Source organism: Mesoplodon densirostris, chromosome 9 (assembly GCF_025265405.1).
Source record: "Mesoplodon densirostris isolate mMesDen1 chromosome 9, mMesDen1 primary haplotype, whole genome shotgun sequence".
NCBI classification, from domain to species: Eukaryota; Metazoa; Chordata; class Mammalia; order Artiodactyla; family Ziphiidae; genus Mesoplodon; species Mesoplodon densirostris.
In genome coordinates, this window is record NC_082669.1 from 94,402,019 (window position 1) to 94,429,032 (window position 27,014).

The following is a 27,014-nucleotide window of genomic DNA, read 5'->3' on the forward strand; positions in this document are numbered from 1 at the left end:
GTATTTTATTATACCATTTCTTTTCTTCCTTAAAATGTAAAAAAGCCAAGGGGATGCTAATAATTTTACTGTGAGTTGCTTGCAGGTATCTCCTAGTTATAGCTTATCTTTGTTTTTATTTGTTATACAAATGTTTTAAATTTAACTACATTAAAATAAAATATATCAGTATTTTTCTTTATAATTTGTATTTCTTCTGTCTTAAGAAATCTTTTCCTAACTATGATTTCATAAAAAAGTATTTATCTGTCTTAATATTTTACAGGTCTCTTTGGTCTCTTAAGCTGTTTGGATTTGTTTTCACTTATTTTATGAGGAACTGAATTTTTTACACATAGCCATTATTCCAGCATTTACTGGTAGTCCATCCTTCCCCCATTGACTTAAAAAAATTTTTTTAAATAGACTTTTTGTTTAAAAATAGTTTTCAATTTGTAGAAAACTTACAAAGACAGTACACAGTCCCACTGATTTTTTGCACTACTTCTATCATATTTCTATATATGTGGGTTTTCAGAGTCTTTGTTTCACTTGACTGTTGTCTATCTTTGCATTGAGACCATGCTGTTTTGATATTGATAGCTTTATTATTTATTTTGATGACAGGCAAGGGAAGTATTCCCATTTTCCTTGTCTTCAAAATTATCTAGGCTATTCTTGGCCGTTTACTTTTTTATATATATATATATTTAAAAAATATTTATTTGGCCATGTCGGGTCTTAGTTGTGGCACATGGGATGTTTGCGGCATGTGGGATCTTTTTTTAGTTATGGCATGTGGGATCTTTCTTAGTCGCAAGCTCCCTTAGTTGCGGCATGCGGGATCTAGTTCCCTGACCAGGGATTGAACCCAGGCCCACTGCATTGGGAGCATGAGTCTTAACCACTGGACCACAAGGGAAGTCCCTTTGCCCTTTACCCTTGCATATGTATGCAATTTAGAATCAGAATGTTAAGTTCTATTAAAAACTCTGTTGGGATTTTGATTGGAATTTAATTTATATAGTAATTTGAGAGAATTTATGTCTTTTATTGTCTTCCCATCTATGAACTTCATTTAATTCTTTAGATCCATAAGTATTGTGCTCATCTTTTGTTAGATGTATTCCTAAGTACCTTATATTTTTTGTTGTTATTGAAATGGTATTTTTTTCTGTTTTGTTTGGTTATACTTCTGAAAAGTTTGAATTTTTTTTCCTGTTCATCTTTTTTTTCTAGCAATTTTGCTGAATTTTTTAAAAATTAGAAGAGTATATTTGAAAAATATATTTGTATATCTTCCTGGATTTTGTATGTAAACAGTTATAATGTCTTAGTTGAGGACAGTTTTGTCTTTATTTCTTAAAAATGTAAGTTACTTTTCCCCCCCTTCCTTTTCTCTCTGTTAATTTTTCCGTAGCAGGAAAACCTGCAGTACAAAGTTGAATAGCAGAGGCAATAGTGGGTCTTGCCTTTAATGGAAATGCCTCTAAAATGTCACCATTCAGTGTGATGTTTACTCTTCATTTTTGACCAGTTATTTACTCTTACACTGCGTAGGAAGCTATAGATGCTATTTTTTGCTTTTTTGGTACCTACTGTGCTATAGAGATATTTTTTAAAATCTCAACCATCTATTTCTTTCTTCTTTCAAATGCAGTACATGTTCCAAGCTGTGATTCTTGCCTGCAGCAATTATTAGGTCTTTTGCCAAGTTGTAGTTTTCTTCTGTTATTCTTTATACATTTACTATTTGGAAACTCCTGTGATGAATAACTACCACTTCTGCATTTATTTATTCATTAATTACATCAGTAAGAATTCATGGATATTTATCTTGTTCTGTGACTTATAATCAGTTGCCATCGTTATTTTGTTGCTTAATTTGTCCCAGATTTGGCCACTGGTAGCTCATTCAGCTTGCTTCCTGTGTCCTTCCAATATGCCACCATCGTTTGTTGGAGACTTCCTTACGTTCTGTTAGCTCAAGACATTTCTGGCTCACTTTTACTTTCCCTATCCTAGCCTTGGAATTAATCAGTTCTCTAATGAGCTCTGGTTTCTTTTATAAGTGAATGATACCTAGTAACCAAGATCTGTGTTCTAGTTGTAGTCATTGCTACTGATGTGTCATTACTGTAGTCCCTCTTAGATGACAGAACTAGGAAATAAATAAATAAATTCATGTTTGTGTATGTGTACATTTCTTTTTTTATTTATTTGCACAATCGTAGTATACACATAATACAATCTCAGGATTGCTAACCCATGAAAAACAACTCATGTCTCAGTGAAAATCAGATTTATTAATTTGAGTACAGTATTTGTGTACAGTTCTATTTGCTTACGGCAAGGCTTCTGGTACGTGGTCAAAATTCAGAGTTACTTAGGCTAGTTCTTTTCTTCCCTAATTCATTCAGTATGGTTATTTATTTGTAATACACTTAGATTCATTTCTTACTGTTGATATTTGTATTTTATTTGGTTCCCCCCAGATCCTGGTTGATTTCCATTTATTTATTTGGGGGTGGCATATGAAACATTATTATGTTCTAAGTGTCAATTATATAAACAGATATGCAGACTTGTCACCTGCCTTTCTCTTTTATCCTATTCCCAAGTCTCCTATTCCTTCTGTTCTGTTTCTACCCATCCTGTATAGTTAATCAGTCTCATTAGTTTCTGGTTTATCCTTCTTGTGTTTTTTTGCACAAAAAAGAAGATATATGTATCTTTTCTTCTACCTCTCTTTCTTCCATTAAGGATAGGATACTCTTAAACTTTGCTTTTCTTCACTTTATAATACATCCTGGAAATCACTCCACCTTAGTTCATAAAGATTTTTTTTTACATTTGCATAGTACTCCATTGTGTTGATTTACCATAGTTCAGTTACTCTCTTATGTATGGATCTGTAGGTTGTTTTCAATATTTTGCCATTACAAGCAATGATGCATGACTATGTATTTTCATATTGCTGGAGGTATTTCATTAGGGTAACTATCTAGAAGAGGGATAGCTAAGTGAAAAGATAAGCCCATATGTAGTTTTTTAAGGTATTGACAATTCTTCAGAAGAGTTGTACCAGTTTGCATTCCCACTACCCGTGTGTGAGAGTGATTGTTTTCCCCACAGCTTTGCCAACAGAATGTATGGCCATATTTTAAAATTTTTGCCAATTTGATAGGTGAAAATGGTTATCACAATATTGTGTAATTTGCATTTCTCTAAGAGTTTGAACAATTTTTCTTATATTTAAGATCCATTTTCATAATTTTTTTGTGAATTATCATTACAGTCATCCCTTGGTATCTGCAGGGGATTGGTTCCAGGACCCCATGAGGACACCAAAATCCTTGGATGATCAAGTTCCTAATATAAAATGAATTTGCATATAACCTATGTACATTCTCTCATATACTTTAAATCATTTCTAGACTATTTATAATACCTAATATATTGTAAAGGCTATGTAAATAGCTGTAGATACAGTGTAAATCCTATGTAAATAGTTGCCAGCATGCATCTAAATTCAAGTTTTGCTATTGGGAACTTCTTGGAATTTATTTTCCCCCCAATATTTTCTATCCATGGTTGGTTGAATCTGTGGATGTGGAACTCGCAGGTAAGGAGGGCTGACTTGTTCATCTTTTATCCATTTTTAAATTTTATTTTTAATTTATTAATATACGTTAATGGATTTTTAAAAAATTTCTCTATGTAGTATTGAGTTCTGTTTGCTAATATTTTATTTAGGATTTCTGCATGGATGTTCATGAGTAATAATGGCCCATGATTCAAATCATACTAGATTTTGGTTTCAGTGTAATAATTTGCTTCATAAAAGGAATTAGGATGTTCTTCTTCATCTTCAATGCTCTGGAACAATTGATGGAGCATTGGAATTATCTGGTGTTTGAAGATATAGGAATTTCCCTGTGGAACCTTTTGGATCTGGTACTTTTTAATATTTTTACTTTCATTCTTTAATAATTTTCGGTTTCATCAATGTAAATTGTTCTCTTTAAACATTCTGTTTCTAGTGGGATCAATTGTAATAATCTGTATTTCTCTAGGAAATTATTAATTTCATTTATTCAGTTTTATTTACATAGAGGTCTATAAAGTATTTTTTTATGGTTTTGAAATTTTCTTTTGTTTCCTTTTTGTCATTTATCTTTAATTTGTGCTGTCACCCTTTTCTACTTGATCAAAGTAGCTAATGTTTGTCTATTGTGTTAGTTTTTTTTTCTCCCAAGAAATAACCAGGATTTTGATTTATTGATTAGGTCTATTGTTTCTCTGTCCTCCAACTCATTATTTTCTGCTTCTATCTTTATTCTTTCCTTCTTCGTGCTTTATTTTGATTAATTTTTTTTCCTGCACTAGAGATTGAAATCATGTATTTTAATTCTTTCATTTTTACTGATAAAAGTATTTAGTGATATGAATTGTTCTCTCATTACTGCTTTAGATGTGTATCCCATAGACTCTTATCATTTACAAATATTTATTTCAGTTTTCATTTCCCCTTTCATCCAAGTGTTTACAGTAAAAGAATTTTAAATTTAAAGGTGAAAGGGTCTTTTGTGTCTGTTTTGTTTTTAATATTTTCTAGCTTTATTGTGTTGAATTCAGTGTTGCTTGTAATATTTCTGCTTTATAGAACTTATGATATTTTCTTTGTGACTTAATATATTATCAATTTCTTTTTTAATATCCCAGGGTACTTGAGAAGAAGATGCATTTTCTGTTATCAGGTGTAGAATTTGATATATATTCATGAAATTCACCTTATTTAATATGTTGTTTAGGTCTTCTATCTCTTCTTTTTTTTTTTAGTTTTATTTATTTATTTATTTATTTGCGTTACGCGGGCCTCTCACTGTTGTGGCCTCTCCCGTTGCGGAGCACAGGCTCCGGACACGCAGGCTCAGCGGCCATGGCTCACGGACCCAGCCGCTCCACAGCATGTGGGATCTTCCCGGACTGGGGCACGAACCTGTGTCCCCTGCATCGGCAGGCGGACTCTCAACCACTGCGCCACCAGGGAAGCCCTATCTGTTCTTATTTTTAGGGTTTTTCTTCTGTTTCCATCACCTATAGTTTTTGTTTAAAAACAGTGATTTCTGTGTTTTGGAATATGAATAAATAGTCATAACTGTTGTAGTTTCGTTGTGAATTGTGCCTTTTGGCATTAGAAAATGCCTTTCATTGCTGTGATTAATGCTTTTTGACTGGCATACTGTTCATTTTATATTTTTAGCCTTTCTAAATTGGCTTTAATATGTGTACAGCATATATAGTTTGGCCTTGCTTTGTAAGCCAAATTGAAAAATTTTTTTAATAGGTGAGTTGAATCCATTGATATATATATATATATGTATATATATATGTATATATATATATATATATTTTTTTTTTTTTTGCGGTACACGGGCCTCTCACTGTTGTGGCCTCTCCCGTTGCGGAGCACAGGCTCTGGTCACGCAGGCTCAGCGGCCATGGCCCACGGGCCCAGCTGCTCCACGGCATGCGGGATCCTTCTGGCCCGGGGCACGAACCCGCGTCCCCTGCATCGGCAGGCAGACTCTCAACCAGTGCGCCACCAGGGAAGCCCCATTGATACATATTGATATGATTGATGTCTTCTGTCTCAACTGTATCATAGTATTTTGTAAATATGTGTATTACGTTATGTATGCTATGTTTTTTCTCTCTGAGATGTGTGTTCTTTGCTCTTTAACTTATGTAGAATTTTTTTGTTTAGGACAGTTTTTATCCCCTGGTGGTTGTCTTTTAATGTATAACTTTAAAAAATGCTCTTAGCCTTTTTTTTTGTTAAACCTTTACTCTCAGATTTCTCTATTTTTATTGGTTATCCTTTAATTCCCATCTATTGCCTAGATAACAAACAATAAACTCTGTTTTCCTCTTTCTCTCTCTAATGCCATTTTTTTAGTTGCATACTTTAACTTTTTTGACAACATACTACTTTTGCTTAGTTGCCTTCCACACTTTTGTTTTTGTATTAAATCTACATTTAAATATTCTGAATGTTCATCATTAGACTTTTTGTTGAAGTTTCCTAGTCATTTCTTGATTGAATGAAGTTCATTACTTAAAAAACTCCTCAAGAAGTGGCCATGGGTGTAGAGTTCCTTTATTTGAAAACATTTTTTTTTTCCCTTTCCCTGTAGCTTTGATACTTAAAGGACACCTTGGGGATATGAATTCTTTGGTTTACACTTTCAATTATTGAATTTTTTTTACAAAATGCTATTTTATTGTTTTCCTTTGAGCACTTAAGGAAAATTCTGATGCCTAATTTTTTTCCCCTGTAAGTTCCTTGATTCTGTAGGCCTTAAGGATTTTTAAATCTTAGGAACCTAATAGTTTTAGTAGGATATGCCTTGAAGTTTTGATTTTTTTTTTTTGCTGTTAATTTTCCAAGATACCCAATGGACTATTGTTTCATTTTGTACATTAGTTATTTTTTTATTTTTCCCAAGTTTTCTTGGTTTACAATTTTAAGTGTTCTGTTGTTTGCTTTCCCTCTTTATCACTGTTATTTTTTCTTCACCTGTCTTCCATTTCTACTACTTTCTCTTTCGTATTTTCATTTCTTCTTCTTTTTTTTTATCTCTGTCTTATCCTCTACTTTGGTTCCCTGCATTTCCTCAGTATCCTTTATAAATTATTCATTTCAGTGTATTCTGCCATAGGTATTTTGTATTTTATTCTTCATATCTGAGATAATTTTGTCTTTTTCTTCCATCTCTTTCCTGAGTTTGGTAAGTTTTCTTCTCACACTTTGCTTTTGATTGTCCATGTCTGTCATAATTTTTGACTCAAGGTGGCTTTTCATATCTCCAAATTCTTGTTTGAGTATATTAATTCCACGTGGAGTGTCATCTTCTAGTTTTATTGTCCTTCATGATTGTTCTATTGGATAAAATTTTCCTCTGTTGATGTGTGTTGGGTTTTTTTTTTTTTTTGGTAGTACTCTCGTGAGAATGTGTTCATTGTTTTTTCTGTTTATTTTTATGATATTGGGGTGTTTTGTAGGATTCCTAGCTCATTGGCTCCCTCTTCTGTCATTATAGCAAATTCCAGATACTTTAGCTGACTTTTTGTTTTGGCAGAGGGGGAAGCTTGTTTGTTCTCTGAATTTTGACTCTCCTGTTTCTCTTTTTGCTTCTTTCTCCCTTCATCATCCAATAGCCAAAGGGCATTTATCTCTTTCTTTCTGTCTTATTTCTCTCTCAGGGGCTGTGTATTTTCAAACACTGCTCTTTCAAATTGTGTCTGCTTTTAAGTCCCTATAGTCCATGCTGTGATCTGCTTGGATACTTTTTTAGTATTTTGAAACTTAGGGTGGAATTTGTCTTTCTAAAACTTTGATGGTTTTAAATCAATCTTAGGCTCATCACAAACTCCCTTTTAATTAATCTCTTCGTCATAGTTTTTCATATTCTACCTTTGCTTATAACAAAACCTTGTGGCAAAGCAGGGGTGGGGCAGGAGCATGAGATATTACTTCCTGGGATTAGATGGGTTTTTTTTTCTTATTTTTATTTACAGTTATTTTGAATTTGGGGCAATTTCTGCCTTTAGGTTATCCTGAAGGCATAGTTTTTATGAGTTTTGTTTCTTCTTCTTGTTCTATGTTTGTTTTGGAGGAAATGTTGAGAAATGGAGGTCTAAGCCACCACCCTTGTCTTCAGCAACCCTGGAGTTCCTAAAGCTAGAATTTTTAAAAATACATCTTTTTACGTTTGGGAGTTTGTCTTGTTGTCATCTCATTAATAGGCACAATTTTATTGACAATGTTATCTACACTTTACAGATGAAGAAATTGTGGTCCAGCAAGATTTAATAACTTGAGAGACATCACACAACTAGAAAGTGGTAGACATGATAATTAAATCTAAAGTGATGCCAAGTTCTTGTTCTTTCTACATACTATCGCCCTGGGCAATTGAACTTACAAACTCATACATTAACAACTACCACAGTCTAATACATTTTAGGGAATATTAATATAAACTGTCAATTTATTCATCTGTTCCTTGTCTGTTATCCTGTGTCCCTGTTATATTTCTAGTAGCCTCTTCTCCATTGGTTGCTACTCCTTGACCTACAAAGGTGCATCCTCCTTGCTCTAGGTGATACAATGCACATTAAGTACTGTCCCAAGGAAAATTGATTCAATAGATGTTAGTTTTGTTTGTTTTTATCCTAATAGAGTATTCCACTCTACATTCTCCCCAATCAAACATGCCGTCATTTCCCCCTTAGCCCAGTTTCACTATGGAAGGATCAGTGTACATTCATTGTGTTTTCAAAACTCACTGTAGTGTGAGGTTCCATTCCGCTGAATTGAAACTATCCCTGTGCCGAGGCTGTAAAATCTCCTAGCTCAATGTAAATGATCGCCCCACGTAGCAGCTGGCAACAGCTTTTGGCAGTCTCCTTTCAGGAATGGGGTGTAATTTAATCTGCACCTTAGGGGTGCTTAGTTGACATTTGAAGTACCTTAATCAGGAATGCATCTAGGGGTAGTTAGTTAACATTTGAAAGCCCCTAATCAAGATGCTATACTCCAGAGGCAACCAATGCATCCGATACTGCTCTCCCAATCTGCACCAGTGGGTGTGTTAATTAGAATAAAAGATGTTAGAGGTAATTTTTCATTGGAGAATGGAATGATATTTAAGATAAGTAGTTGACCAAGTCCCTCCACTGGGATGTAAATGGGGGATAAGGATTTGATGAGGCCAGTAGCCTACCACTGTAGGTCTAGAGCTTGTTTGGCGCTGTGCTTGCAGCCTTTGATGGAGGATTTTGTCAGCTCACCTGGCCAGTGGAGCATGTTAAGTCTCTATAACCCTACCTGGGCCAAATCCTGGTTGACTCTGCCTGCTTCTCCACCCAGAGCTCATTGCACACACACTCTGGCTCGACTTATTTGCATTTCTTGTCCACAGACATGTTATTCTCAATTTTGAGCCCACTATTTCTTTTTAATTTCTTAATTTATATTTTATGTATAATTGTGTTTTGAGCAGATTGGATATCTCAAGTATGAATTTACAGTGCCATTTTGATCAGAAGCATAAGAATTATTTTTAAGTGGTAACTTTTTTTTTTTTACATCTTTATCGGAGTATAATTGCTTTACAATGGTGTGTTAGTTTCTGCTTTATAACAAAGTGAATCAGTTATACATATACATATGTTCCCATATCTCTTCCCTCTTGCATCTCACTCCCTCCCACCCTCCCTATCCCACCCCTCTAGGTGGTCACAAAGCACCGAGCTGATCTCCCTGTGCTATGCGGCTGCTTCCCACTAGCTATCTACCTTACATTTGGTAGTGTATATATGTCCATGCCACTCTCTCACTTTGTCACAGCTTACCCTTCCCCCTCCCCATGTCCTCAAGTCCATTCTCTAGTAGGTCTGTGTCTTTATTCCTGTCTTACCCCTAGGTTCTTCATGACATTTTTTTTGGTCTTAAATTCCACATATATGTGTTAGCATACAGTAGAATACTGAGAGTGTTCTGAGGCCAGGCTCCCATCTGTGGGGGCAGCATTGTGAATGTGTAATTCTCTGGATATTTTGTGGTCTAATTAAGCTTGGTAATTTTTTGAAGGTTCTTTCTTATATTGAATTCTGTTCAGTAGTGGCAGACAGTTCTCCTCTTAAATAGGGGTAATGTTTTTGGACACACCGTGTAAATTAAGTTCTGTAGATTGAAGTCAATTATATGAACTTTACATAATTTATGTCCTGTGCATAGTGTAAGGAGTGACGTCTATAGGAGTTTATAGTAAACACTACTATTATCTCTTGTACTTTAATTGACATGAATAAATATAAATGATAAATGAAATAAAATAGCATATTTAATAAAAATTTAAGTGTATTACCAGGGCCCTTATCTTCTGCAGTTTGATGACATATGTGTATAGGCGTGGCATGTGTTACTGATCTTCTTACCAAACATACTGAGAAAAGAAAGCAGCCAGGGACTAGTCCAGATTGCTTTCCATATTCACTGGGAAACAAAAAAGTAGTTTTCTTTTATAAGATACTTAGCTGCATAAATGGATTATTCACCTTGCTTATCTTTATTAAATGGGCTTTTATAATATAGGTATACATAATTAACTATAAGCCTTGGAACTAGAGATATCCAGAGTTAAACCCTAGTTAATGGAATCAGGGAATTACAGAGCTTGAAAAGACCTTAGATAGCATCTACTTAATCCTTTCATGACTACCAAAGTGTCCTAGTTAAACCCTCCTTCCATGATTCCACATGGACATGATTTATATCCACTTAGGCATATGTGTCTGTACAGATATATACCGATCTGTCTGCCTTATCTGTCTGATCTATCTGTTTATCTGTCTAGGAATATGTGTGTGTGTATAAAAGAAACAATTGGGACCAATAGCATTTTAGTAGAAATAATTTTAGTAGAAATAATTGGTTAAAGAACATCAGAGTCTTAACTGTCCTGTCAGTGAAAATCTTCAAAACCAAATTGAAGAAATCGTCATTTGATAAGGTCCTCAGCAAAAATAAAAAAGAGAATTAGGAGGGACTTGCCTGGTTGTGCAGTGGTTAAGAATATGCCTGCCAGTGCAGGGAACACAGGTTAGAGCCCTGGTCTGAGAAGATCCTACATGCCATAGAGCATCTAAGCCCATGTGCCACAACTAGTGAGCCTGCGCTCTAAAGCCTGCGTGCCACAACTACTGAATCCTGCGCGCCTAGAGCCTGTGCTCCGCAACAAGAGAAGCCACCACAATGAGAAGCCCATGCACTACAACGAAGAGTAGTCCCCGCTCGCCGCAACTAGAGAAAGCCTGGGTGCAGCAAAGAAAACCCAGCGCAGTGAAAATAAATAAATAAATAAACAAACATTAAAAAAAATAAGAGAATTGGGAAAGGAAGTAAAGTATTTTTAATTTTAAAGTGTTCTAAAACCTACACGTTGAGTACATAGTATAAGAATAGAGGTACATACAAGAGAATGATTTAGGGTTTATTAGTTTGGAAAGATGTATATTTTGTGCTAATGGTGGTGTGAAGCCTTACTGAATTTCATCTAAATTTTTTTATACAAGGTTTTTTCCTTAAAGCACCAATAATTCTATCTGACCTTACAGGCTTTTTGTGGTTATCAGACTAGTCTTCATGGTTGATTATATTCTTTTTTTCTTTCTTGCAGTACGCGGGCCTCTCACTGTTGTGGCCTCTCCGGTTGCGGAGCACAGGCTCCAGGCGCACAGGCTCAGTGGCCATGGCTCACGGGCCCAGCCGCTCCGCGGCATGTGGGATCTTCCCGGACCAGGGCATGAACCCGTGTCCCCTGCATTGGCAGGTGGACTCTCAACCACTGCGCCACCAGGGAAGCCCTCTTCTTTTTTTTAACATCTTTATTGGAGTATAATTGCTTTACAGTGTTGTGTTAGTTTCTGCTGTATAACAGTGAATCACCTATACATATACATATATCCCAATATCCCCTCCCTCTTGGGTCTCCCTCCCACCCTCCCTATCCCACCCCTCTAGGTGGTGGTAAAGCACCTAGCTGATCACTCTGTGCTATGTGGCTGCTTTCCACTAGCTACTGCTTTTACATTTGGTAGTGCATATATGTCAGTGCCACTCTCTCAGGTCATCCCAGCTTACCTTTCCCCTTCCCCGTGTCCTCAAGTCTATTCTCTCTGTCTTTGTCTTTATTCCTGTCCTGCCCCTAGGTTCTTCAGAACCTTTTTTTTTTTTGGATTCCATATATGTGTTAGCATACGGTATTTGTTTTTCCCTTTCTAACTTACTTCACTTTGTATGACAGACTCTAGGGCCATCTACCTCACTACCAATAACTCAATTTCGTTTCTTTTTATGGCTGAGTAATATTCCATTGTATATATGTGCCACATCTTCCTTATCCATTCATTTGTTGATGGACACTTAGGTTGCTTCCATGTCCTGACTATTGTAAATAGTGCTGCAATGAACATTGTGGTACATGACGCTTTTTGAATTATAGTTTTCTCAGGGTATGTGCCCAGTAGTGGGATTGCTGCGTCGTATGGTAGCTCTATTTTTAGTCTTTAAGGAATCTCCATACTGTTCTCCATAGTGGCTGTATCAATTTTTATTCTCACCCACAGTGTATGAGGGTTCCCTTTTCTCCACACCCTCTCCAGCATTTATAGTTTGTAGATTTTTTGATGATGGCCATTCAGTCCAGTGTGAGGTGATACCTCACTGTAGTTTTGATTTGCATTTCTCCAGGGATTAGTGATGTTGAGCATCCTTTTGTGTGTGTTGGCAATCTGTATATCTTCTTTGGAGAAATGTCTATTTAGGTCTTCTGCCCATTTTTGGATTGCTTTCTTTGTTTTTTTGATATTGAGCTGCATGAGCTGCTTGTATATTTTGGAGATTAATCCTTTGTCAGTTGCTTCATTTGCAGATATTTTCTCCCATTCTGAGGGTTGTCTTTCCATCTTGTTTATGGTTTCATTTGCTGTGCAGAGGCTTTTAAGTTTCATTAGGTCCCATTTGTTTATTTTTGTTTTTATTTCCATTTCTCTAGGAGGTGGGTCAAAAAGGATCTTGCTGTGATTTATGTCCTAGACTGTTCTGCCTATATTTTCCTCTAAGAGTTTTATAGTGTCTGGTCTTACATTTAGGTCTTTACTCCATTTTGAGTTTATTTTTGTGTATGGTGTTAGGTAGTGTTCTAATTTCATTCTTTCACATGTAGCTGTCCGGTTTTTCCAGCACCACTTATTGAAGGGGCGGTCTTTTCTCCATTGTATATTCTTGCCTTCTTTATCAAAGATAAGGTGACCATATGTGCGTGTGTTTATCTCTGGGTTTTCTATCCTGTTCCATTGATCTATATTTCTTTTTTTGTGCCAGTACCACACTGTCTTGATTACTGTAGCTTTGTAGTATAGTCTGAAGTCAGGGAGCCTCATTTCTTCAGGTCCGTTTTTCTTCCTCAAGATTGCTGTAGCTATTTGGTGTCTTTTGTGTTTCCATACAAATTGTGTAATTTTCTGTTCTAGTTCTGTGAAAAATGCCAGTGGTAGTTTGATAGGGATTGCATTGAATCTGTAGATTGCTTTGGGTAGTATAGTCTTTTTCACAATGTTGATTCTTCCAATCTAGGAACATGGTATGTCTCTCTTTCTGTTTGTATCATCTTTAATTTCTTTCATCAGCGTCTTATAGTTTTCTGTATACAGGTCTGTTGTCTCCTTAGGTAGGTTTATTCCTAGGTATTTTATTCTTTGTGTTGCAATGGTAAATGGGCGTTTTACCTTAATTTCTCTTTCGTATTTGTCATCATTATATAGGAATGCAAGAGATTTCTGTGCATTAATTTTGTATCCTGCTACTTTACCAAATCCATTGATTAGCTCCATTGGTTTTCTGGTAGCATCTTTAGGATTCTCTATGTATAGTATTATGTCATCTGTAAGCCGCGACAGTTTTACTTTTCTGATTTTGATTCCTTTTCTTTTTCTTCTGTGATTGCTGTGGCTAAAACCTCCAAAACTATGTTGAATAACAGTGGTGAGAGTGGGTAACCTTGTCTTGTTCCTGATCTTAGTGGAAACAGTTTCAGTTTTTCACCATTGAAAATGATGTTGGCTGTGGATTTGTCACATATGGCCTTTATTATGTTGAGGTAAGTTCTCTTCATGCCTACTTCTGGAGGGTTTTTATCATAAATGGGTGTTGAATTTTGTCGAAAGCTCTTTCTGCATCTATTGAGATTATCATATGGTTTTTATCCTTCAGTTTGTTAATATTTTGTGTCACATTAATTGATTTGCATATATTGAAGAATCCTTGCATTCCTGGGATAAACCCCACTTGATTATGGTGTATGATCCTTTTAATCTGCTCTTGGATTCTGTTTGCTAGTGTTTTGTGGAGGATTTTTGCATCTATGTTCATCAGTGATATTGGCCTGTAGTTTTCTTTTTTGTGATATCTTTGTCTGTTTTTGGTATCAGGGTGATGGTGGCCTCGTAGAATGAGTTTGGGAGTGTTCCTCCCTCTGCTCTGTTGTGGAAGAGTTCTAGAAGGATAGGTGTTAGCTCTTCTCTAAATGTTTGATAGAATTCGCCTATGAAGCCATCTGGTCCTGGGCTTTTGTTTGTTGGGAAATGTTTAATCACAGTTTCAATTTCAGTGCTGTGACTTGTCTGTTTATATTTTCTAATTCTTCCTGGTTCAGTCTCAGAAGGTTGTGCTTTTCTGAGAATTTGTCCATTTTTTCCAGGTTGTCCATTTTATTGGCATGAATTTGCTTGTAGCAATCTCTCATGGTCCTTTGTATTTCTACAGTGTCAGTTGTTACTTCTCCATTTTTATTTCTAATTCTGTTGATTTCAGTCTTCTCCCTTATTTTCTTGATGAGTCTGGCTAGTGGTTTATCAATTTTGTTTATCTTCTTAAAGAACCCACATTTTAGTTTTACTGATCTTTGCTGACATTTCCTTCATTTCTTTTTCATTTATTTCTGATCCGATCTTTATGATTTTTTTTCCCTTCTCCTAACTTTGGGTTTCTTTTGTTCTTATTTCTCTAATTGCTTTAGGTGTAAAGTTAGGTTGTTTATTTGAGATGTTTCTTGTTTCTTGAGGTAGAACTGTATTGCTGTAAACTTCCCTCTTAGCACTGCTTTTGCTGCATCCCATAGGTATTGGGTCATTGTGTTTTCATTGTCATTTGTTTCTAGTTATTTTTGATTTCCTCTCTGATTTCTTCAGTGATCTCTTGGTTATTTAGTAGTGTATTGCTTATCATCCATGTGTTTGTATTTTTTAGTCTTTTTTTTAATTGAAAGAATTTATGTCTATTTCGCATTGAACAAAACTAGGTATTATACATACTTGAATAGACAGAAAAATATAACTTTCACAGTATAAATAAATGCAATGTTCCAGTAGGAAGTAAATACAATTCAATAAAATGGCACTGTTTTAGAAATCAATCGTAAGGAATAAACAGTGGTTAGAAGGACTTATTCCATATACTGGGATATTTTCATTCTTCCTTAAATAAGTAGATTTCAAAACACTCCAGTGGTGTTAAACAACTTGGAGTGGTTTGTGTAGCATAGTTGAGCTTGAATCTAGTAAAGAATGTATATATTCTTTCAGGATATCACATTTTAAAAACCTTTCAAATGTGATATCCTGAAAGTGGAGTGGAGGAGAGGGGAGGATGGGGACAACTTTGTTAGGGTCCATCTTTAGGCTTGTATTCACTTTTGCTTTTGTCTATCTTAATCCAGCCATTTTTAAAATGAGAGAATTATTTTTGGGCCAGAGGTTTTCAACCTGTAGTTCTTTTGGTAGTTGTGGAAACCCCTGAAGTCATATGAGAAGTTTTGTGTATATACATGTTAGTTTGAGGGAAAGGCCTATGCTTTTCAGTAGGTGACAGAAGTCTCAAATCCCAGTCCTGCCTTCTCCCCAACTCCTGCAGGGGTTAAGAACCACTGTTAGAAGCTGTTTCTTTCATTCTGAAACCAGATGGTTTGGATGAAAGCTGTAGTCTAAACATCTGCAGAGACTTTTGACCTATACTACTACTCAGAAAACTTCCATGGTTTAGCAAGACCTGTCTTCAATAGATAATGATGTTTTGGTGGACATGTTTTTAAAGAAAAATAGAATGTTGTTCTTTTGTTTTTATGAAATACTCTTCATTACTCTTTTCCTCAGTCTTGTCTCACTTGTACATATTATTTTTCCTTTCTTTTTCTTCATCTCTCTTATTGGTTATAATTTTAACTTATTTACCTTTTCTTTTCCACATGTATGTATAATGTCTTTTTATCAAGCTACTTATCTCTAAGTAATAAATAGGAATTTTAGACTATGGTCTGGCTCTTTGGAATTCTCCTGCAGCACCAAGTATGGCATTTTATAAACAGTGAGGGTTAATAAATGCCACCAGTGTTAATAAATGACTCATTGTAGAAATGGTAGTCTGTGGAAAAATTTCTGTGGAGATTTGCTTACTTTTAATTGCTTCTCTCTTATTAATTGATGGGTATTAATATGAGGAATGTAACTTTTTTGTGTGTGATTCTTAGATAGTTACTGTGTAAGTATAATTTAATTTCAAATTTAATTGAAAAACCTCTCCGATTCCTTTAAGGGAATGATTGCATTTTTTTAGACCCATTCTGTTTTTCGATTTGCTGATAGAATCTGTGGCTATTTATTAATTTTTTTACAGTGAAGGAGATAAACCTTCAGGACATCAAGGAGGATTTGGAGTTGGATCCAGAGGAGAACAGCACCCTTTTTATGGGCATCCTCATCAAGGGGCTGGCCAAACTGAAGAAGATTCCAGAGACAGTTAAGGCGATCAAAGAACGCTTGGAGCGGGAGCTGAAGCAAATTGTGAAGAGGTCTACAACCCAGGTGGCTGACAGTGGTTATCAGAGGGGAGAGAACCTCACGGCTGAGAACCAGCCAAGGTAGGTGGGGGTGTGGTTTGTGTGGGTTTTTTTTTTTTTTTTTTTTTTTGGTTGCGTTGGGTCTTCACTGCTGTGTGCAGGAGTTCTCTAGTTTAGGCGAGCAGAGGCTACTCTTTGTTGCAGTGCATGGGCTTCTCATTGCAGTGGCTTCTGTTGTTGCGGAGTGTGAGATCTAGGCACGTGGGCTCAGTAGTTGCATCCAGTGGGCCCTAGAGTGCGCGTGCTTCAGTAGTTGTGGCGTGTGGGCTCAGTAGTTGTGGCATGCTGGGCTCTAGGGCACGTGGGCTTCAGTAGTTGTGGTGTGCGGGCTCAGTAGTTGTGGCGCATGGGCTTAGCTGCTTCACGGCATGTGGGATCTTCCCGGACCAGGGATGCAACCTGTGTCCCCTGAATTGGCAGGTAGATTCTTAACCACTGTGCCACCAGGGAAGTCCCATGGTTTGTGTTTTTGATCATTGTATTTACTGTACCTTTTCTAGGGTGAGTGGGGTAAGTAGATATCTTAGGTTGATGTTGTTTCTTGAACTTTGTATACTATGGCCCATACAAACTCAGATTGGTGAAAACAGCTTGAAGAGGCATAGTTCAGCTGGTTTTTGAGGTAGTTGAGAAGTTTTAAAGCATGTTGTCCATACTCAAATGAAAGAATGTAGCAATTATTGAATATTTCTTAAGCACTTAACTATATTGAAGGCAACTTATGTATATTATTTAATTCTCACTATAACTTTTTGAGCTGATTACTTAGTATCCACATTTTATAGTTAAGGAAACTGGGGTTCAGAGATGAAGTAATTAGCTCAAGGTCACAGAACAAGTGGCTGGCCTTCCAGCTGAATGCAAGTCCATGGTATTTCCTGTGTCCCATGCTTTCTTCTTTAATGTGTAGTGATATTTGCCAATAGGCAAGTCAGTCTCAGGAGTTCCTTTATGTACTTAAAACAACTAATAAGGTTTGGATTTCATAATTCTTGTCTCATAAGGGGAAAACTGAAATTGTCCTCTGATCCTAACTGTGTCTTGACTGTGATACACTGGGAGCTCATGTCTGCCAAACCAGAGCTTAGGGCACACTAGTGTAATGTCATCTGATGGTGGGAGAAGATATTTCAAATCGAGGCTTTCCTAGAAAATCCAAGATTCACTCTACATGGATCTTTGTTCCCTCCTTCCCTTTCTCTGTTCTATTCCCCAACCCTCCATGTACACCAGATATGGGCAAGGCAGGAATTTGTCGTTTGAAGGGAAGAGGCCAATGGGAACTACAATTTTATCTGAGAACAGAGGGCAAAGTAGGGCCTGAGTTGCTCAAATAATGTGTGTTCCTGGGAGGTGTGAGAGAGTGTGTGTTAGATAGAGTTCATAATCTTGTTGACATGTCGTGAAGGAAATTCTACTGTTTGTACTTAGGACTTAAATTTTTTTTTTTTAAAGAAGGTAAACAAATTTAAGGAGAAATAATAATAGCTTAGTATGGAGTTCCTCACTTTAAAATTTTGAAGAAATTAATGTATTCTGTTTACGTTTTCTATATTTTTTTGTTTTTCTAAATAATAGTGATCTTAATTATACTTTAGAAGTCTTCAAAAATTAATTCCCTTGTAAACCTCATTCAGAAGTATGATTGGTGAAGAAAACATTCTCCATCCCTCTTATGCCATGGAGTATTTCAAAGCACATGTTTTGAGGAGCATGGGTTTTGGAGCTGAGCAGACCTGACTTTGAATTTCAGCTCTGTAACTGAGGAAAACGGTACCTGTCTTACAGGGTTGCTCGTGTTAGATGACGTTATATGGTTAGAGCTTGGTAGAGCAGTGCCAGTAGGTACCATTACATGCATTTGTGTGTGGACACATAAGTTTATTTATTCTGGGTTCCTTTCTCAACTTTCATGTTCGTTGATCACTCACACTGTGATCCAGAGAAGCTGGGCATGGTTCTAAACCAAGCTGTGCTTTTCTTCTTTCTTTGCCTGGATTTTCGTGTAGACCTTTTGCCTCCTTACTAATGAACACTCCAGAATTCTGATTTGCTGTTTGCCCAGTTGCTGCAAGTCCCTAGATGAATACAGTGAACTTTCACAGGGAAATAGCATGACTATAGTATATACTGGAAATAAGACGAAAAGGGCACGGATCAATAACTGTTGTGTAGTTCTCATTACAGTCCCCTTAGCAGCAGTGTGTCTTTCCTAGGATTTTGACCTCTTCCGTTCCTTTGGCACCTTCCAAAATTCACAAGTGGAAATTACAGCAGTAGAAGTGGAAATTCAGCATACTGCCCCAGGAAATAATAAGTGTTTCTCTATGAAGAATGAGTCAGCAGGAGGGTATCTTTCCCTCTTTAAGTTTCATTTTTTGTATTTTAAAGGCTTTTGTAGGTAGGATATATTAGACACCGGCAAGTGAACAAGCTATTTGTCTTGATTTCATGCCTATAATGTGATCCCATTTTATAAAATGTACAAATCTGAAATTTTGGGCCAAAACTCATTATTAGATAAAATAGTACAGAGTAAGCAAATATTTGGAACCACTCTTTTTGAAAATCAAAGATTAAATTCTTGGGTTGGTGTTCCAAATGGCTGATAATTTGGAGCTAGTCTATAGTAGCTGTGTGCCAACAAACGCTTTAAAACTCCTCAAGAATTAATTACCTGGGAAACTTCATTCAAAAGTGATTGCATTGTTGCTTCTAGAGGTTTAGAAGTTTAGAAAGGATATTGTCAGATTATCCTTGAAGCTTGCATGATACCTTGTGTTAAACTGTACTGGGAGGCTTCCCTGGTGGCGCAGTGGTTGAGTCCGCCTACCGATGCAGGGGACACGGGTTCGTGCCCCGGTCCGGGAAGATCCCACATGCCACGGAGCAGCTGGGCCCGTGAGCCATGGCCGCTGAGCCGGCGCGTCCGGAGCCTGTGCTCCGCAACGGGAGAGGCCACAACAGTGAGAGGCCCGCGTACCGCAAAAAAAAACAAACAAAACAAAACTGTACTGGGAGTTGTGAGTGACATTATTTTAGAGAGAAGTAAAGTCATAATACTTTACATTATTATTAGTATTATCTTTTACCATTCAAGAAATCTTACATTAAAGGTGTAAGAGCCTGTTTTCCTTAAAGGAAGTTGGAGCATAGGCAAAAAGAACCATGAATCCTTCTTTCACAAAATGATTCTCTCCCTCACTACCCGCCCCAGCTCTGCAATGAAATAACCTATTCCAAATCGTTAGCATATAAATGCTACTCTGAGGGTAGGCACCAGAATTGTAACTTTCCCTAAAAGTCTCATTGTTCAGCATCATCTTCTTAAATATATTCTGGTTGTGATGCATTGCAGGCCTGTTTTCATTTGTCTTCATGTAAAGAGAATTAATGTTGTGTGCTATTTTGCTAGAAAAGTAGTAGGAACCAGACTAGTGAACTGTTTTGCTTTCACTTCCTGCAGAGCCAGAATACTTTCACAGACAGTTTTCAAAAATCACTTTGGTCACCCACATATTTTATTTTATTCTTGATCCCCCAACGTATCTATTGTCTATTTATAGGAGAAATGTTTTGTCTTCCTGTTCATTCATTATCTAGTGTCTATAAACTTCTGTTTACTATGAAAGGAAAATATTCAACGACTATGGTTGCCAAGTTGATACACATTAGGGTAACAAGGGCTTTTTAAATCTCCCAGAACCACCTGCTACCCATAATTTCCTCAGAAAGGCAGGCAATGTCTTCAATATCAGATGGCTTGTGTGGTCTGCAGCCTGTGCAGTTCATAACCAGTTTCTTCAACTCCTGCTGCCTAGCTATTGGTTCTTTCCCAAAATCTAGCTCATGAGCGTTTTCATTTTTGTTCAAAAAAGCTGTAGGAAGTCCTTTACTATTTAGCAAATAAGAAAAGCATGAAAACTACATGGAACAAAATCTTCTCAAAGGTGTGATACCTTGTCAAGAATATGGGAGAGAGAAGAATGTGGGAAAAGAGAAGGATTGGCAAGTGTGTAACAGCTACTTGGCTTGTTTGAAAATGGTCCTGTTTAGAAGTGAAAGCAGACTGGGGAGGTGCTGGAGGCCTGCTCCACTTTGGTAAGACTGTTGGTCTGGAAGAGGGCAGAAAGGATTGAATGAGTGGACAATGGCTGCCAGGGAGACCTTTTCCCTTTTTGGAAGGAGACCATTTTGTGATGTTCCTTGGTCTCTGTTATGAATGAGGGAAGATTAAGCGTCTGATATAAAAAGCAGAGAACACTACGTATTCTGTGCTCACTGTTATACTGAGGAAAAATTCATGGAAGAAACGGGAGAGAAATATGCTTTAACGCTAAAAGTAGTTGTGTTTGGATAGTAAGGTTATAGCCCCCCCCCCCTTTATTTTGCAACTGTTATTAAGTTATAGTGAAAAATAAATTCATTATTTAAGAATTAATTTAAAGTATTACTCAAGTTATTTCAATCAAAAGAAATCATTACAAATGGAAATGCTGATTGGAGGTATTAGTGTGGAAAAACATAATACATGTTTGCAGATCAACTGGATCATGTTCATTAAGTTACTTTTTATGGTGTGTATGTGTGTGTGAGTGTGTGTGTGTGTGTGTGTGTGTGTGTTTGGTTATTTTCTGACTACTCCTAGAATGGAAGCTTCAAGAGAAGAGAGAACTAGTTTGCCTTGTTCAGCACCATATCTCCAGAATGTAGGCACAGAGCCCACCAGACCCATAATAAATATATTTTTAATGAAAGAATGAATTCCACTTATATTGAATATCAGTTATGGACCAGGAACTGGGCTCAAATGCCACACAAATACGACATGATCCCTGTCCTTATGGAGTTTAAAGTCTAGAGGGGAAGAAAGGCATTAATAAGAGAACCTTTAGATAAGTGTATTATTACAAACTGTGATAAGTGCTGCAGAGGAAAAGCAAAATGTGCCATGAGAGCATATAACCATGGGGACCTAATCTGGTCTGGGTAGGTGGGCATTAGGGTGTGTCTTGTGTCTGGGGGGGATGTGTGTGTGTGTATTTTAAATAATAAAGTAAGGCAGCTTTTACTGTTGTTTTATACAAGATGTAGTTATCAAGCTCCATTCACTTGATAGCACCTGCTAGTTATTCTTCTAGTGGTGCAGTTAACTTGACGTTGACATATAAGATGTGAGAAGGAGACCATCCGATTCTTGATGTGCCATTTTCAGAGTTCTTTGCTGGTTGATGAGATTTTTGTGGTTTATTAGATTTTGATGATTATTGCCAAGTGTATTTTTCTTAGAGATAATACCGCGTTTTCATGTCTTCAATAATGTTTGAGAGTTCCTGTAGTCTCTAGTAAACAGATTGTATTATCAAAATGTTTTTTTTTTTTTTTTTTTTTTTTTGCGGTACGCGGGCCTCTCACTGTTGTGGCCTCTCCCGTTGTGGAGCACAGGCTCTGGACGCGCAGGCTCAGCGGCCATGGCTCACGGGCACAGCCACTCCATGGCATGTGGGATCTTCCCGGACCGGGGCACGAACCCGTGTCCCCTGCCTCGGCAGGCGGACTCTCAACCACTGCGCCAACAGGGAAGCCCTCAAAATGTTTTTATCTTTGTCAATCTGATCGGTGAAAAATGGTATTTCCAAGGTGGTTTTGATTTGTATTTTTTAGAGAAAATTTGAGTGAGGTTAAACTTCTTATTTGTGTAAAAAGTAATTCATTGCTATGATATCTATGTTATATATGGATATATTACTTCAAAATAATCTGGGTTGTGGGTGAGTGTAGATATAGCTAAAACAAGATTAGTGATAAATGATGCTTATTGAATCAGGGTGGTACAGGATGGTTCATTATCCTATCCTAAAATCCGACTTGTTTAAAAGTTGAAATTTTCAGTAGTACAGTGGTCAAATAGTGTTTTATTTCCTTACTGAAAAATAGTGAACACCTATTTTTCCAGTATGTCTGTCTTTCTGTTGATTTACAGGAACTTTTTATATACCAAGAAAATTAGTTCTTGGGATTTATATTCTAATTTCCCTCCAGCTTCTTTCTCTTTTGACTTTATGATATCTGATCATGTATACATTGTTTTTATTTTTATGAGGTTGTATTTATCAGTGTTTTCTTTTAAAGCGTCTGGGTTTTGTGTCAGAACTTAGGTCTTCTTCACTCTTAGATTATAAATAAAATTTCCCAAATTTTCTTCGAGTCTTTATATTTTTGATCTGGAATCTGAAGGAGTGGCCATGCTACTTTTAAATAGTCCTAACACTTATTACGTTGTATTGCAGTGGATTGTATACCCTTTTCGTTTCTGCCTCCTAAGTGTCTGTCATGTAATTGATTGTCAGTGTTAGATGGATACTTGCTGAATAATTCTAACATTGAATCATCCACTTTATAGTCATGTTTTTTTTCATAGTTGGTATTTGCCTCATTTCCTAAAACTCCCCACTCCCCGCCCCCCCCCCCCCCGATTTCTCAGTCTCTGCAGGCTTTAGATTTGTAGAGATACATTGAATTATTGCTCTAAAAGTTAGAGAAATGTACTTTAAAAATTCAGAGTCCAGAACTTGAAATGAGGGCATACTGTTGTAATAGGCCAGTCATACAAAGTGGTTTTATCTATGAGACAGTCAAAAGGCTCAAGCCCCAAGTTTAGTTTTGTGGTACAAGTACAGTGTTTATGGAAAGAGAAAAAAATATTTCTCATGATTTCTTTATATCTGTGGCTAGAGTCAGGCATGTATTTCTTTTTCAAATAAGTAGCATTTCCTTTCATCTCTCCTTTCTCTATTAGTTACTCTTCACCTAAGTATCTGAAATGTAGGATTTGGTGGAATTGGTCATTTTATTTTACAGAAAAATCATTTAAGAGCAGCTTTGAAGCAAGGTCAAGCATTTGTCCTTGTGGCTTCTTGTAGCCATTCCCAAGCACTGCGTGTAGCACCTGGACATGCTTGGAATCAGGAAGGGCCTCGATGTAATTTAGATGAGTAGTTAATTTGAATCAAAGCAAGCGGGAAGCAAGTAAATTTAACTTCAGTGATTATGATTCCATTTGATTAAATCTCTAGTTTTGATTACATGTATCAGTGAGAACATGCTCTAAATACACCAACTATTAAATACTGCAGAGTATGAATAGGATGAACCAGGGACATAGGGAAGAAATTCCACTATTCCTCAACTAGAATATAATCTCCTGCAGCTTTACTAAAATACTTATAGAACAAGTGAAAGGAATTACTTCTTTACATATGGGGCTTATTACACCATTTGTTAACTAAAATATACAATTTATTACCATGGAAGGTAGTACTGGTCCCAAATCTACATACTTTTTTGTAAGACTTAAATTAATTGATGATAGCTTCTTTTTTTTTAACATTTTATTTTATATTGGAGTATAGTTGATTAACAATGTTGTGTTAGTTTCAGGTGTACAACAAGGTGATTCAGTTATACATGTACACCTGTCTATTCTTTTTCAAATTCTTTTCCCAATTACTTGTTACAGAGTACTGAGGAGAGTTCCCTGTGCTATACAGTAGGTCCCTGTTGGTTATCCATTTTAAATATAGCAGTGTGTACATGTCAATCCCACACTCCCTAACTGTCCCTCCCCGCCACCTTCCCCCTGGTAACCATAAGTTCCTTCTCTAAGTCTGTGACTCTGTTTATGTTCTGTAAATAAGTTCATTTGTATCATTTTTTTTTTTTTTTTAGATTTCCCACGTAAGCAATAGGTGATAGCTTCTTAGCATATCAGGTGAATTAATAACGTGGGTAAAGTTCGTAGCTCTTTGGTAGACGTGCAGTTGGACAGCTGTCTTTCTGATCCTTATGTTGTCCTTTGGTTATAGTCCCTGGAGAAAGGGAGCTTGGCTGAATGTGCTAGAGGTCTTAGTGTTACATTTCTTAAATCTTTGTTTTATATTTGTCAGGGTAAAAGAAAAAATGCTTTTTATTCCTCTTGTTTTGCATGCTGTAGGAGGTTCATATTAGAGATGGGGCCAGTTAAGGAAATGACGGATACAATCTACATTTTAGGTTATTGATAACGTTATTTAGGTGTCTGCCTTCGTGTTGCATCAAGGCCACGTCTTTATTTGGCAGATAGTAGGAGCTGCCTTAGATCTTTTCCTTTTCTGTGTGCTTGCTGGTGTCATAATCCAAAGATACTCCACACTCAAACCGGCCCTGAATCTTTCTCATAGCAAAAACCCACAAACAAAAACTTGTGTCAGCTTTCCTCAGCTACCGCTGAGCTGCTCCGTCCTTCCCAGGAAGCTAAGGCTAAATTGGGGTGAGGCCCTCACTTCATCTGGCGACTAGCACCGCGCCCGGGAGCCCCTGCCTAGCGCTCGCCCGCACCATGGCCTCTGTCTTGGAGCTCGCCTGCATCTACTCGGCCCTCATCCTGCATGACGATGAGGTGACAGTCACGGAGGAAAAGATCAATGCCCTCATTAAAGCAGCCGGTGTAAATGTTGAACCTTTTTGGCCAGGCTTGTTTGCAAAGGCTTTGGCCGGTATCAACATCCGGAGCCTCATCCGCGGTGGGAGGCAGGTGACCTGCCCCCTCCCCCACTGCTGCCCCAGCTGAGGAGAAGAAGGTGGAAGCGAAGAAAGAAGAATCCGAAGAGTCTGACGATGACATGGGTTTTGCTATTTTTGACTAAACCTCTTTAGTAACACATTCAATAAAAAGCTGAGCTGTTTGCTGCTAAAAAAAAAAGTGTGTCAAATGAAATTCTTCCCTTGGTGATGTTTAGGAGTGAGGTCAGATATGATTAGAGCACCTTTGTGTGTATCTTAGGCTGTACTTTATTTTTCTGGGCTCCTCTCGTTCCTGGCCCATATCATGATTATGTTCTCTAATCAGATTGGGCTGTAAGTTTTTAAGAGGGGGGTTAACTTTGTGTTTGCAGCCTGATTTAGGGCTGGGCACATACTAAGTGCCCAGGAAGTTTAATGAATGAATAAATAAGAAAAATGCAAAGAAGACAATTTTAAAATTAGAGGAAACGATTTTTATTTTTTAAAAAATCTCAGTACTACACAGAGTGGGGTCTAAGGACCAGCAATACCAATGTCACTTGAAAGTTAGAAATGCAAATTATCCCTGTGGGGAGGGGTGATTAAATTGGAATCCCTGCGTGCAGGGCCCACAGGAGTCTCTAGATGATTCTACACATGCTAAAATTTGAGAACACTCTTTATAACATCACAGACATCACGGGGTTCTGTAGTTTTGTAGCATTTATGCTTTGCAAAGCAGTCTGCCATCTGGCATCTCACCTGAGTGAGCTTTACTGTTGGCCTCATCACAGGTAGGGGCATTATTATTAATCTCAGATTTACCCAGGGAATTGGGAAAACTGCAGTAATTTGACAGTTTCACAAAGCTGGTTGGTGGTGGAATTAAGAGGATAAGTTGTCTGTATCCTCCATGGAAGTTTGCTTTCTGGCTTATGTAAAGATGACAGTCCTAACTCATTTCCTGGGCCTGATTTTGTTCTTCCTCAGGAGAAAGGGCAGTATTTACGCTGACACATCCATTCCTGCACCCATACAGTCTCCACCCCCCCACCCTGCTGTGATCAATGGCAGGCCTCTCAGCGATAGCTGGACATGTTAAGAAGTGTGATCAGCCACTGCAGAGTAAATGAGTCTTAATTGACTCACTTGAGAATCAGACTGATGACTTAGAGACACGTAAACAGTTCCCCTAGAAACCTTGTACGTTCTTGTACTAAGACCAGTATACAACTAAGTACTAAGAATATACACCTAAAATCATAACTTTTCTTGTCTTTGGGAAGTGGATTTGCGGATAACTTTTCCAATGTTCCATCATGATGAAATATGATTTTTCAAATGGGTGAAAGGCTTTTCTTCCCCCTAGCTTTATTGAGATAACTGACATAACATTGTGTAGGTTTAAGGTGTACAATGTGTTGATTTGATATACTTAAATATTGCAGAATGATGACCACCCTAGCATTGGCTAACACCTGCATCACATCGCATAATTACCATTTCTTTTTTGTGGTGATAACTTTTAAGATGTACTGTCTTAGTAACTTTCAAGTATTATATAATACAGTATTAACTATAATCACTACGCTTTACCTTAGCTCCTCAGATCTTATTCATCTTATAACTCGAAGGTATTATATAATACAGTATTAACTATAATCACTACGCTTTACCTTAGCTCCTCAGATCTTATTCATCTTATAACTTGAAGGTTGTACTCCTTGACCACCATCTCTCATTTTCCATAGCCCCTGGCAGCCACCACTCTAGTCTCTGTTCCTTTGACTTTGGCTTTTTTAGGTTCCACATATGAGTGAGAACATATAGTATTTGTCTTTCTCTGTCTGACTTATTTCACTTAACCTAATGCCCTCAAGGTCCATTCATGTTGTCGCAAATGGCAGGATGTCCTTCTTTCTCATGGCTGAATAACAGTCCACAGTGTGTGTGTGTGTGTGTGTTGTGGCC

At 37.1% G+C, this 27,014-nt stretch overlaps 1 protein-coding gene and 1 pseudogene across 1 annotated transcript in view; both read left to right on the forward strand.

Moving 5' to 3' along the window:
• EXOC4 (exocyst complex component 4) overlaps window positions 1-27,014 on the forward strand; it is an 828,650-nt gene that overhangs the window by 72,543 nt on the left and 729,093 nt on the right. Inside the window, exon 6 of the mRNA XM_060108317.1 lies at window positions 16,280-16,523. Coding sequence (XP_059964300.1) covers window positions 16,280-16,523 — 244 coding nt within the window. The remainder of the gene's footprint in view (window positions 1-16,279; window positions 16,524-27,014) is intronic.
• Window positions 24,853-25,186, forward strand: LOC132496248 (large ribosomal subunit protein P1-like; annotated as a pseudogene).